The 14934-nt window shown below is 38.4% G+C and overlaps 1 protein-coding gene across 2 annotated transcripts in view; it reads right to left on the reverse strand.

Moving 5' to 3' along the window:
• LOC117381510 (histone demethylase UTY-like) overlaps positions 1 to 14934 on the reverse strand; it is a 52822-nt gene that overhangs the window by 15174 nt on the left and 22714 nt on the right. The window contains exons 10-16 of one of the 2 annotated variants that reach the window (XM_033978495.1): positions 14390 to 14516; positions 14135 to 14233; positions 12160 to 12379; positions 4539 to 4673; positions 2088 to 2216; positions 868 to 906; positions 333 to 434 (exon numbers count right to left, since the gene is read on the reverse strand). In XM_033978495.1, the coding sequence (XP_033834386.1) occupies positions 333 to 434; positions 868 to 906; positions 2088 to 2216; positions 4539 to 4673; positions 12160 to 12379; positions 14135 to 14233; positions 14390 to 14516 (851 nt within the window). The remainder of the gene's footprint in view (positions 1 to 332; positions 435 to 867; positions 907 to 2087; positions 2217 to 4538; positions 4674 to 12159; positions 12380 to 14134; positions 14234 to 14389; positions 14517 to 14934) is intronic. The other variant, XM_033978502.1, reaches the window with a different exon arrangement.

Genomic DNA, 14934 nt, shown 5'->3' on the forward strand with positions numbered 1-14934 from the left:
ATTATAAATCAGATGCTACGTCCTGACAGTGAGTAACATTATTTTGAAATAATGTAACTCTACACATACATGAGTACACTTTTTGTCTACTCTACCCACCCCGTTACTATTCAAATCAAATATTATATCAGTGCTCTACAGTCTCAACATGGGGGAAAGGGATTTTGGGGCCAAGTTCTGGTTCCATTCTGGTCTCCTATAGAAATTAAACTAAATGCACAAAGCTAACAAAATCCACTAGGGAAACTGTGTAATTTGAGAGATCTGCTTTGTTAAACAGAGCCAGGTGAGTTGTGATACATTACACAGAGTGTGCAGGTGTGCTCTCATACCTGGTGTTGGTGCATCATGTTGAGCTGAGCCTCGAGCTGTTCCAACATCTGTAACTGAGGAGGTTTAAGACTGGCCCGGTTTCCTCTCAGCTGCTCCAACAACTAAAAGTAAACAAGACAAAACTGATCATATCAGGGCAAGCATTTAACTACAACACGCCCAAGACAACAGCTGAACAGTCTGGGAAAAATATATAATTGCCATGTTTCTACTAAGCATTGAGATCAGATTTGTAATTTATGCTTTAGTAATAAGATTTGTGTCAAAGTTCATATTTTAAATGGGTCTAGAAGAACTGACAAAAAGACTGAAATCTGAACAGAGAAACAAATACTAGAATCAGAACATATCTGTACAGATCTAATTGTGTCCATTCCAACTGTGATCAAGTTTGCCGCTCTATACACAGGACATACGGAAAGAAATTATGTTCTAGTTTTCAAATTTGTATATTTGTGCTGGTGAAAACTCAAGCCCCCAGCGGTGAAGTAAGGCTTTTGTTCTAAAAGTTTAAATAAAATGTACAGCACACACCTGTAGTTTTTGTGGAGAAAGATACCAGTTGGGGACTTCCTGCAGAGACAAAAGAAAATAGAATATATCCATTTGAGTAACTTTACACCTGAATCACACTGTACACAGCAAGAAACAACATCTCCACTTCAAGGGTTTCAGGATTCTGGTGCTGGTCACTGGTGTAAATGAGATGCAATAGGATCGTCAAAGGCACCTGTAGAGTAAAGTATCTTAGAACAGTGTGGAGACTGAACGAAAAATGGCAAACTGTAGGAGAAGACGGTTAAAGACATAGTATGTAACTTTTTTTGCTCAAAAAAGACTAAATGTGTGTTATTTCATTATGGATGTTTTTAGAGCCAGTGATGCAGCTTGCACCTCCATTTGGCCTGGAGGGGGTCTCACTGCTTGTTTCCATGGTTATAATATTTCACAGTATGGAATAAAACTTATCTATTTTCACAGAGAATGTTCCAAAGTATGGTTTTAACTTTCTAGTTTCATGGAATCAATCAGTTGAGTTTCCACCTTCAGATAGTTACATTCTATCACTTTAAAGACCTATTGTGCTTGTGTGCTTTTTGTAGTTATAATCTCTGACACTCGTGGGTCATTATGTTATAATTTACACATTTTAAATAACAATATTCATATAAAACGACTTAATAAAATAAACAAGTCCGCTGACTTCCGCTTTAGAAAACTGTGTCCAATGGGAGCTGTCATCATCACAACAAAGCGTGCTGTCGGCGCCCCCTACGGATAGCTGCACATCACACTACTGAGCAGCACATTTGTTTTCATTTGTATCTTTATCACTGCTGAATCCTACGATTATCACCGATAAAGAAAATAAAACTGGAGAAGGAAGTGTGTACGTCACAGTGGGTGTGTACGTCACAGTGGGCATGTACGTCACAGTGGGCGTTTATGTCACAGTGGGCGTTTATGTCACAGTGGGCGTGTCAAAGTGGGCGTTTATGTCACAGTCAGTGTGTACGTCACAGTGGGTGTGTACCAGATGAGGTGAAAACGGGGGTAGATTGGCAAAATGGCGTCTTGAAAATAAGCGATTAAAGATTACTCACACATGCACAAATCACTCCACATACAACTTGGAGAGAGTAAATGAGAAAGGGACAACGATACAACTATAACATGTCTAAAAGCTCTGAAAAAATATTTTGCTGAAAAGATCTCATTTCAGTCAATATTACACCATGTAGTTGCATGAATACCTTGGCTGGACTACCGACCCTCCTCCTCTTGGCCGGACAGGATTCGTCTGCCTGGGACAGAGGGCTGACGTGGGGGGGCAGAGTGGGACCAGAGCCCCCTCCCTCTGTGCTGTGGTTCGGTTTACAAGCCTGAAACACCAACGAAGGGAGGAGGAAAAGACACAATGAATCAAAATGAAAGCAAAGAAAAAGTGATGGAGGAAAGGAGCAGGGACAGAAAAGCCACAGCAATAGAAACAGGGTGAATTATTTAAACAATAGATACAAAAAAAATATTAGACTGTTATTCGACCAATTTCAGCATTTTAACTATAAACAACTTAAAATGATTTATTAAACTATATAAGTATATATAACCTTATATTTATCAAGGTACCAAGTAATATGCAGCTATTTAATACACTGTTTGGACAATAGGAGAAATATCATTAAAAACGTATAATATTGGGGTGAATTGCATTTCTAGCCCTGTACAATGTTATGGCTGAAAGTTCCCATTGCAAATGATTTAGGGACTTAATGAGCGAAACATGATGTTTGGATGATGTTATGAATGAGATCTAGGTGGAGTTCAGACACTAGGGGGCGCCATGTCGGCTTTGGGAGCAACTGCAGGACATCTAAGGTCAACTACAACAGGGGAAGAAGACAGACAGGATCAATGGGAAGTCTAAATGTGAAACTAAAACTACAAAACTTCACCGATCACACCTAGAATAGACCAAAAGAACTACAATAGGGTTCAAGCAGGATTAAAAGCAGTCTATTGTAGAGGGTGCAGTAGCACTGAGTCGTGAGGCTGCAGGTGCGGCGGTTGAGGTAGTGACCAATCAGATCAGAGAGAGGCATTTTAGGTTTAAACCAACTGGATTTAAACATTGGCAACCCAAATGAGAAAGTCATGTGGGGCTCATTCTGCTTTCTGATTGGATAATCGTATGGAACCAAAACACATAACATAAACGATTTGTCCATCATGTCCAGTGTTTTTGTCATTAAGAATAAATCAGCATTTATGAAATTCTAATTGTGCTATTGAAAATGATAGCAAGTATTTAACGACCTCACAAGAGTCTACAAGACATTAGTTGAAAAGAATGCATTCTATGGAGTAAATATTGAAATAAAGATTTAAATATATCAGATACATAGTTTGATGGTGTGATGGGTGAAGCTGAGCGACTCTACTACAGTGAACAGAAAAAGGAGCAGTTATGGTTTTAGCCCAACTCATCCTCAGATCTAACATTTAAAAAGAGAGAGAGAAACAGCCCCAAAAAGCCACCGTCAGACCTGGCATTAAAATGTCAGACAAAGGTGTCCAAAACAAGAAACGATGAGAAGTGTTCTGCCCCCAAAAATGTACACAAGCACTGAATCCCACGTGAGTTTAGTGCAGTGGACAACCCTCAAACTACATGCGGTGAACAGAAGTGTGTCTGTCACTCTGCCTCTTGTTTGATATTGTTGTTTTCTGAGTCCAGCCCCAGTTTACATGTGTTATTATGGACTTGGGAGCTGTATTTTTTAGGGGTGTGATTTTGATTATCGGGGTGCCGATTTGATTGAAAATGATTCTCGATTCCAAAACAATTCCAATTCAATTCTGAAGCTATTATTTATTCAAAAACAAAGAACATTTATTTTGTTAATTTCAAGTTCCCTCTTGTAACAATCTTTACATAAACTGTACATCCAAACAAAATCAGGCAAGAATCTGAAAGAAGGTCGATAAAATTCTATTTGTAATTATTGTTTTGTTAGTTTTTCAATTCAATAAAAATAACAGATCTACTCAGTCCTTATCTAGGCTCAGTTAATGGGTGCGCAGAGCGGTGGAGTGCCCAGAGGCAAACAACTTAAACTCACTACAACAACTGTTTTTAAACAGATGTACAACACACAGGCTTATTCCAGTTTACTGACCAAGAGAAACGCTGTGAACTCCACAGAGCCCATCTCAGGTGAGTTTACCATGGCTGAAACACTGTTATTAATGTCATTTAAAATACATTTTTTGGAATCGATCCAGAATCGATGTTGAATTGTGATCCTTTTACGAATCAATTTTTTTCAACAGCCCTAAAACCAGCGGCCTGTAGCAGCAAAGCACCAGTCTAGAGCTGCAGCATTAATCACTGAATCGAAATCACGATTTGAGTGGACACAATGGTCCACAAACAAAAGCTCTTGTTTTATTGTTCATAAAGGCTGCTAACCCTGTAGTTTAGATCTGTACAAACACTGAAATGTGATTCTTGTATTAATTGTGTCCAAATTAGTACATTTAAATACCAGGTTTGAAGGATGTTTTCGCATAATATCTGAGGATGGAGAGTGCAAAACCTGTGTCCTATAGATTAAACAGGGGAATAGGGATGTATATATAATAGTAATAATAATAATAGTAATAATAATAACAATAAGTGGTATAGTACTAGCTTCTCTCACCTGCGGCGGAGCATTGCTTGGTCCCTGTCTGGACGTGAGCTCTGCAGGGATGGGCAGACTCCAAGCCTCCTCAATAAGGGGCAGCATTTTAGTTTTACTCTGAAGGTTACTGAGCTGGGGGGAACTCAACTGAGCCTAAAGGAGATGAAAACGACGTGAAAAATCAAAATGAAATATAAAAAGAAAGTTTAAATAAGAAATGAAGACCACTGAAGCAACAGCTACTGTTAAAATGGCAGAAATGTACTGTGTTTTTGGACAATTTTAATGCAATAAAGCATTTTTTTTTTCAGGGAGAGTGGATTTTTTTTTTTTTTATGAGAATCTCCAAAAGTCAAATCCATATTTTTTTCCCCTGATCATTTCTATCAGTGACAAGGTCCATTCTCCCGCTGTATTTATCCAACCACACAACATCTGGAAGGGCATCTGACACACACACAACATCTGCAGATTCACTCCAGACTCCATCTCAGTCTAACACTGGGAGGTCATTTGATATAAAGGGAAACAGGAGAATGGGAGGGCATCTGACACACAGCATTACAGGAGGAGAATGGAAGGGCATCTGACACAGGGATATAGGGGTATGGGAGGGCATCTGACACACAGCAATAACAATGATGATCATACAATATACTAATTAAGTAATATAATTGACTTTATTGCATTGTAAATTGTCCAAAATGGAATACCTTTTTTATGGTATTGCAATGTTCGCCATTATAACTTTATCGGTTGCTATGGACCCCAAAAACAAGGAGAATGAACAGCAATGGTGAGTAGATCGAGCAGGTTGAAATCAGCAGTAAATTTCCTAGTGAATTGCAAAAGTAAAAGCCACAAAAATAGTAAAAAAAATGTATTAAGACACAACCAAGCAGCTTGTCTTAATACAAAGAGGAGCAGGTGAGACTTAAACCATGCATCTGAACGTGAAGCCAGCGCAGATGGGACAGGCTGCTGAAGAATACGCCTAAACCAACACTTTATATGAACTACTTCTAATAAATATGAACAAAAACTAAATTCACATGAACAAATAGTTCATAAAGAATAATGCCGGCTTAGTATCTACTTAATTAATACTTAAAGACATGGTATTCTGCAAAATATACTTTTTGGAGCTTTGTATCAAGTTATGACAATGTTCCCTCATCCAAAACATGCCTGGAGAGGTTTTAGAAGGTTCAGTAATTTAGTGATCTCTCCCGAGCCCTATTCGAACCCTCTTTATAGTCAGCAGTACGAGCCTGTTCAAGGCTCCTTCCACGGGCCTACATCACCCATGCTCCCACATGACAATTCTCCATAAATATACAAAAACATGATGCAAAACTGTACACAGCAACTTGACAAACTTGATATGATGTGAAGTAGTTTCATTAGTGGGATGCAGCTGATCGTGTTGTCATAGTGCTCTGAAAGAGGAGTGACTTAGCACAGAGAGCAAAGGGAGGGTAATGAAACAAACCAATTACTAATTGTTACAAATTAAAGCGGAGGTATTTGACTTCTATGTGATATTAAAGAGGGGGTATTTACTTTTAAGGGGTATTAAAGAGGGGGTATTTACTTCTATGGGGTAGTAAAGACGGGATATTTACTTCAATGTGGTATTAAAAGAGGGGGTATCTACTTCTATGGGGTATTAAAGAGGGGATATTTACTTCAATGTGGTATTAAAGAGGGGGTATTTACTTCTATGGAGTATTAAAGAGGGGGTATTTACTTCTATGGAGTATTAAAGAGGGGGTATTTACTTCTATGGATTATTAAAGAGGGGGTATTTGCTTCTATGGGGTATTAAAGAGGGGATAATTACTTCAATGTGGTATTAAAGAGGGGGTATTGGGGGGTATATAGGGATGGTTGGCATTTCTTCAGGCATGTTTTTGATGAGGAATAACATAGAACAAAAGCTCCACAAGACAAAAAGCTCCAAAAAATATATACTTTTCATTTAAGTAGTTACTAATCCTGAATGATACTTACTAAACTATTTGTTCATTATGAATTAAGTCTTTGTTCCAGTTCATTAAGACTAATTAAGGTGTGGTTACTATAAAGTGTATAGAGCATATGTAAAGACCCTTTTATGCTCATTAAGCAACATGTTTGTGTCTTAAGGAAAGCGGCCTCATAGAGCTGCAGAATATTCAATAATAAGGTTCAGTATTGTTTAATGTGTACTCAAATGCTTGGTTAAAAGTGTATTATGGAAGTTTTCTGATGGGGTGTCCACCAACTGTTTGTCTCCATTGGGATGTTAATGCTCTGCCAGGAATGTTTCACAGTATGGCATTAAACTTCTCAATACGGCAATAAAAACACATGTAAATAATTTAAAAAATGCAAGAACCGGCTTGCCTTCAAACAGATAGCCAGGTTTTTTAATGCTACACTGTGGAACCTCCCAAAGTAATAACATTTCCAGGGACACAAGTAGGTGGCGGACTCTACACCGAAAAAAGGAAAGTTGTTTACAGTATTTTTTTAAAAGGCTTAATCAGGAAGAAGCTATAATTACATAGCTATTTTGACACTTTTTTTAAAGTAAAAACATGGCACATCTCATGTCAGGTGTATTTAATGTCTATAACGAGGCATAACATTATTCAGCTCTAATGATGGTAATATTGGGTCTTTTGGCACTTTTACAGAGACATTTTTGTGTTAAAATAAAAAAGCATAAAAGGAGCAGTGAGTCTATTAACTTGACCACAGAGCAGCAGAGCATTGGTGACGGTACATGTCCTGCAGCGCAAACCTGACGAGGTCCTTTAAGCCTCAGTAAAATCAAAGGGCCTAACTCTGGAATTAAGGCTTAAACTATTTATCCGACATTGTGTGTGTGTGTGTGTGTGTGTGTGTGTGTGTGTGTGTGTGGGGGTGTGGGGGTGTGTGTGTGTGTGTGTGTGTGTAATATTAATTAATTATAAGTTAACTTAACTAGCTTTTGATCATGTGACCGTTCATGTGTAAAGCATTAGCCTGTTATTGGATTTTAAACAAAAACTACTACTGTTAGAAAACAAAACTGAATCAGCCTGGTTTTAGTTATAGTTTAAGAAATTTAGAAGAACTTTAAAGCTACACTATGTACATTTTCTGGTGGATAATCTACGCTATCATCTGCTGGTCTCTTGCCTGGACTGTTCCACACTATGGCATTAAATGCAGGTGTTGTTATCACTAAATAATACCTTGAAGGCAGTCCACCTCTTCACAGATCTTACCTGTAACTTGGCCCGGTGACACCACTTGCTTGTCTTCATAGAAATAGATAATTTAATGCCATACTGTAGTACAATCTATGTAAAGCAATAACATCTCCATGGAAACAAGCAGGTGGCAGATCCTCCATCTATAAAGTTTCAGAGGGCACCTTTAGCCTAAATAAATGTTAATAAACTGCAAATGACTTAAGTGTATAATTCATCCCTAGAACATACAATATAATGTAGTTTAAAGTGCCTAAGACGGGCCGGACTACTCGTTTTACTAAAACACACTTAAGATCATTATATTTAAGATTTTCCAGAAAAATAATAAAATTTTTACAATCTGTTCCCAGTTTGCCAAGTTTAAAATTGTACTTCCTGGTTGGAAATCATGACATCACGTTAGGGAATTCCATAAGTGTAACCTAGCAAACATGGTGCACTGGGCCAAGTCAAAATTAGAGAATCATCAAAACCTGCTAGACAAGCAGCGAGTTACGCTAATCAGTCCATTAGTGATGCTACAGGATAGGCCATTAGTATTGAAATGGCCTATCCTGTAGCATCTCAACCAAAAACTACTGAGTTACTACAAAAAACACCAGCCGTGTTTTAGGACATGTCCCAATTCAAGGGATACATTGCGTCACAATCTGTGCGACAAGGCTGTCCCACAAATGCAGCAGACAAATGTGGCCCTGAGCGAAGGACACACCCGAGCATACTTCGCGGCCTCCTATATCCCATCATGCACCACGCGGCGCTGGTCAGATGTTCGAAAAACACGGGGCGAAAAGGTCATCCGGAGACCGGAGAAAACATGTAAGTACATGCCTTTAACTTTATGAAATCATTACGAACACAACTGTAAATGTGACATAAGGCCATAACGCCCATAAAAATGTCAAAGAAGTTTGGAATTAACTGTGTAAGCTTCAGAGATTTGAGCTAAAGTTTTGACTGATAATCTGGAGCTAACACAGTGAAAAGTCTGCTCAAACTTTCATATTTGGACAGATGATCAACAAACACTAATCATGTTTTTACTGTTGGAGAAAAAGAAGCACATGTGGAGCCTGGAGGTCGGAAACACCAAGACACAGTTTAATTATGTCTAACAAACTTATATTTACAAGCAAATTACACAATATAAGCCCCAATTTATGTATTTGATTCTGTGATTGATCTGCTTTTTACAATTCCTGAATGTTTTTAAATTAAAGAGTAAATGGTTGTGTTTATGATTTATGACAGACACTAATATAACAGTGTGCTCACACTGATGTAGAGACTAGAGACCTGTGTGTGTCTGTTACGCCCATCAGACCTAACAGTATAATGATGAGGAAACTGTTTAAACTGTTTGGTATTAATGTTCTTTCCTTCTGTTTGACAGAAAACACTGCTAGGGTCATAGAACTGGGGACTGATAATGAGGCAGGTGATGCATGAAATGGGTCAAATGCATGTACGAGACATGTTTCATCTGTAGTTATATTAATGAGGAATGCAAGAGGAATGATCAAATTGAAACCTCAATTTAAATGGTGAAAATAAGTATTTCTCAAATGTGTGGTATTGCTGACTTCATTTATCCCTTTCTTAATGTGTTTGTCATTACAGTTTTTGACTCTGCAGGACAGGGATGCATCATACAGAGTGGTCTAAGTGCGTTGGGTCATGTCTCCACTGTCCTGCAGAAGACCTGTGGGGCGTCTATGGTTCCATCAAGGCCCATGTGCTGTGTGCTGCTGTCCCTTATGTGCCCTCATACTGCAGTGTGAATGGAAAGTTTAGGTTTAACTTCTAATTTCTTGCACAAGATAAAACTATTTCATTTAAATGGAACATAAAGGTAGTTTCTTTTAATCTTAGCAGAAGAACACCTAAACGGTATTATCATTGAGGAAGTGGACCATGGTAATGTTCCAGTTACAGAAAATAGATTTGTACTTCACATTTGAAGTGGGTGACAAGAAACAGAATGTTTAAAGATCAAAATACAATTTGTCTATGATAAGCACCAGATGATTAGTTTGTTTTAATGCTTTGGTCTATACTGACTTTGGATTCACTGTGAGATGTGACAGTTATTTAAGTCTCTTTTGATAATAACTAATCCATTTACATGGACTCAAGAATGTTTAAGCAGTAGTAGTTCACCTGTTCATTTTACAAACATAATGAGTTTGTTTTAGACTGTCACCTGATTCAGTAAAAAGGAACACAGTCTGGGTTACAACTGTTTTTTTGTACTAACTTTATAATGAATGTAAAGGGCTTAATATTTGACTGTTCACATTATTGACAAAGTATTTCCAGAAGTTCATTCTAATTGTAGAATAAACCATCTTTACTCAAAGACAGATGTTTCTTTATAAACTGACCTAATGCACCTTTAACATTTATGTATTCCACTGTCAATATCAAAATCCGACTTTAAGAATTCAAATTATTTAGTTGAAACTTTACAGTCATTTAAATTGGTTATATTTTAAAAAGTTACACCATAGACTGTATATATAATCCTTTCTTTTTTATAGTCTATGAGTTACACAAAATCATAAGATTTGGATGAGACTTATTATAATATCTTGGGCTCATGGTCCGACTATTTGATCGCTAGAGCCTAATCTTTTTAATCAATCTATGTGCGTAATATGTGTGGTCGGTGTGGTTAGCATTAGCATTAGCAGTGTGTCTCGGTTGCTGAGTGAGGGGAAAGGCTCAGTGGACTAGACCTGTCCCATTTCTGCATGGCCTTTGTGGTCCATGGAGGCTACATGGTGGAGCAGCCTTCGTCGACCGGGTCCTTCGAAGGATGCAGCCAGTGAATTGGGACATGGCCCTAGTCTATATTACAGTTCTCAACAACCCAAATATATAAACATTAGGTTGTGTTCATGTGACATCAGCACATTATAGACTCCCTATAGTCTAACCTGAGCTGAGACAGGTCAGAGGTCAGAGCTCTCAGGTGGACTTCTCTGTGTAACTGTCAGACTGCACGTGTGGACCCGGTTTATGATTAATATCTCTGATCCACATGGAACAAAAACTGACACAAAGTTCAGTGTCTTCTCTGTCAGTTTAAATAATAAGTAGCACTTTCACAATAGCTTCAGAAAGTGGTGCCATTATTCAACCCCAAAGACATGCTTGTTGTCAGTTGAAAGGACTTTAAGCCATAAGATTAATATGACAAGTTTGTGGATTCAATCCCAAACTAATAATGAGAAGGTTCAACATTTGTGGAAGTTTGGATACTACTCCCAAAAAACAGTGAACGAGAGTTATATAGGCTCCTGCCCTTCATCTGAAATTACCTAAGAACAACCTAACCTAGCTGTTCAGTGATGATGTCACTTCTGGGTCCAAACAGAAACACAGCTGATTTGTATCTGTTTTTGTTCCTTATTCATCAAACAAGAGGCAGTTACATTTCATAAGTGTATGTTTAACCACAAATTGTATGTAGTATTGTCATAAGAATCTATCTTAACACAGTGTTAGTGGCAGTTAGTGAGATACACACTGGTAATCCTATCTTAGCTTAGCCTAGCTTCTCCACTCCCTTTGTACACTTTCTATCACCACAGATTTATGTTTATTACCTTAGCTTTAGACTGCAGTCTATTTTTAATGTGAGATGTGTCGTCACTAAAACAAGAGAAAATGCTAACACCTTTATTGTTTTCAGTCAGCTGATGGCCCTGGAAGTGACATCATAGTTAAAGGGCTTATATTACACTGTTTTCTGATCTCTGTTCTGATGTAGTTTCCTCATCACAAACAGACCTAGAGTTGTGTTTTGTTTCATTCACAAATGTTGAACACACAAACCCTGCACATTTACGCTGAGTTCTTCTCTCAAACTGAAAACACCTTGCAATGTCGTCATGTCGGCAATAAAAGTCTTCTGATTCTGATTCTGATGTGGTAATACAGGAAGAGCTCCACTGTGTTTTAAACTCCATAAACCTTCACGAGAATTATTTGGATAATTTCAGCCTTAGAATTTCCAGTCTCTACTGAACAAAAGGTAAAAGCAGCTGTTAGCTTGAAAACTACCACTTCATAACATCATAAGGTGGAATAGAGCGTTTTGAGCTTTGGAGATGTAGACAGACTAATAAAATAAAATGTTGCTCAAACATGTGTGAATGAAACAAAACACAACTCCAGGTCTGTTTTTGAGGAGGCAACAGCATTATAACATTACTTAAAGATCACAAAAGTCCATTTTGCATAATAGACACTTATTCTCCATCTGAAATTATAAGATTACGCAACCTTTTAAACAACAGCAGTTCCAGCACAGCAGAGCCAGTAGGTCATTGTAAGTCATTGTAAGTCATTGTAGGTCATTGTTGGTAGTTGTTGGTAGTTCCACGTACCTGCAGACACTTGATTCTGTGTGTCAGAGCTGCGATGTTGGTGCACCCTTTGCTCCTTGTGGCGTTGATGTAGCACTTGATGGCGTCGTGTGGTTGGTTACAGGATTCGTACAGAGTCCCTAGATCCATCCAAGCCGCCGCATGACTGTGATCCAACTGCACTGCACAGATATAAGCCTGAAGCGCGTCCATCGGCTGATTCTGCTGCTGGTACAACACACTGTAGGGGAAAAAATGATAAAAGGTAAAGCAGACCTAGTGTGGTTGTGTGTGCTCTATAATTATAATCTACAACACCCATGCACTGTTATGTTATAATTTGCACATTTTAAATCACAATATTCATCTAGAATGACTTATCAAAAGAAACAAGTGCACTGACTTCCATGTTACAAAATTGTGGTGCTAAATGGGAGCTGACATTGCCACAAACATCTTTGCATCAACGCGCCACCTGCTGTCGCCGCCCTCTATGGATAGCTGCGCATCACACTAGAGCAGCACATTTTTTTTCATTTGTACAAAAATGACTATGCGACGCTGCCGAATCCAACGAAAATGACCGATTAAGAAAATAAAGTTGCAGAAGAGAGTAAGTACATCACAGTGGCCGTGTACATCACAGTGAGGCATGTACGTCACAGTGGGAAGTGTATGTCACAGTGTACACCAGTGGAGGTGAAAATGACGTCTTGAAAACAAAGGAATAAAGATTACTCAAACATGTCTGATCACACTGAACACAACTTCAGAGGCTCAATGGGAAGAAACAACTCTAGCAGTTAAAAGAATAAGTCTGATTTAAAACAACAGTCCAACAATTCAAGTCATGTTAAGCCAGGACCCTCGACAGCAGTACTTAGCTGAACAATTACAACTCAATTCATGGCCAACACCAACTGTTAGAATTCAGAGCCTCTAATGGCTGATAAGTTCTGCCCATATGTTTGGGAGGATATTTAGGACCGATTTTGATTGATGTAATTTTTTACAAAGTCACCCAGAGTAATTTTTACCGCAAATCTTTAATCTCTGTATAGTCAAATTTTAAGCAGTATTTTCACATCTTCAGGCAGCAGGTTAACAACAAAATATCGGCCTCTGCTGGAGATTTAAGGCCGATATACTAAAAGTGCAAATATTGGGCTGATATATCGGCCCACTGTCTAGTCTATCGCTACTCTGCACTGCTGTGTATCACTTCAATATGAACATATGAGGCAGCAGTGCTCTACTGAATACACAATCAATGGTCAGAGATTCTTCCTGATGACCAGTCTGCATTTATGGCCTCTCTATTACTGTCTGATCTAGTCATTCAGGGTGGATTTAGAAAACCTGAACTCAGACACGGCTCTGGCTGAAGCTTCAATGGTTCTTCACAAATCAGGTTTCAGTCATGTGTCAATCATTGCCCGTAGTATGGATTCACAGTAGGGATGATACAATACTGGTATCTGATATTAGCACCGATACTGAAACATTTTGATAGATTGGATATATATATCCAAGATATCAGTTCATTCGATATCCCATTTTGGTCTATAAATTGGTGTAATAAGACAACTTCATACAACACCTCATAATATAGAACCTGTATTTCCTACGAAGCTCATCTGTAGTTACTGTATGCAAATGTTTTGTAATAGTTATTTGTGATTTAACATTTACCATATGCTGTCTAAAGAAAATAAATTATATTATAAGTCTCCCTGGTATCAACTGATATCCGGTATTGGCAGATACTTAAAGCTAAACTATCGACATCAGCATTGGAACAGAAACAGCTGGTTTGCTGTCATCCCTGTCACGTAGGTATAATTCAAAATTGCGTAAGATGCACTGTTTCTCGAAACATAATCCATTTGTTGTACAGAATATGGATACATTTCCACCCCTCACTGGTCACATACACGGATAATAAAGTGGGTCAAGTGTCTTGCCCAAAGACACAATGACAGTGAGTGATTCTTACCCAATAGAGCACCATGTGTCTGCGCTAGCCTCGGACTTGTCTATGGACTGACGATATGAGACAAAGGCGTCCTGGACTTTACCAATACTGGAGTAGCACCTATGGGAGAGATAAAACAGTCAAACACACACACTGCCAACTAAAGAGTATTAGCCTTAGTAGTACTAGGGTTAATAGTACTAGTGTTAGTAGTACTAGTGTTAGTAGTACTAGTGTTTGTAGTTCTAGTGTTAGTAGTACTGCATGTAGGCCTACCTGCCGAGAAAGTACCAGGACTGTCCTGATTTGGGGTCGGACTCGAGGGACTTCTGCAGACACTGAATGGCAAAACTGTCTCTTGTTGCCCGGTCACCGAGCTGCTCCACCGTGTGATGCATCCAGCCTGGGAATACGAGTACATGTGACAGGTAAGACATTTTCACAGATGCAAAATTAACGTAATAATACTTTAGATTTTACAACAAATTTTTATTTTGGTGAAGTTTATAATTTGACTTCTTGGTTGGACACAGGCAGCAGATGTGACATACGTAAGCCGTGTCCTAATTCAAGGGCTACATCTATATCCCATCATGCACCACGCGGCGCTGGTCAAATGTTCGAAAAACACAGCGCGAAAAGGTTATCCGGAGACTGGAGAAAAGATGTAAGTACATGCTTTTAACTTTATAAAATCATTATGAACACAACTGTAAATGTGACATAAGGCCATAATGTCCATAAAACTGTCAAAGAAGTTTGGAATTAACTGTGTAAGCTTCAGAGATTTGAGCTAAAGTTTTGACTGATAATCTGGAGCT

The sequence above is a fragment of the Periophthalmus magnuspinnatus genome, chromosome 2 (genome assembly GCF_009829125.3).
Source record: "Periophthalmus magnuspinnatus isolate fPerMag1 chromosome 2, fPerMag1.2.pri, whole genome shotgun sequence".
In the NCBI taxonomy this organism is placed as follows: domain Eukaryota; kingdom Metazoa; phylum Chordata; class Actinopteri; order Gobiiformes; family Gobiidae; genus Periophthalmus; species Periophthalmus magnuspinnatus.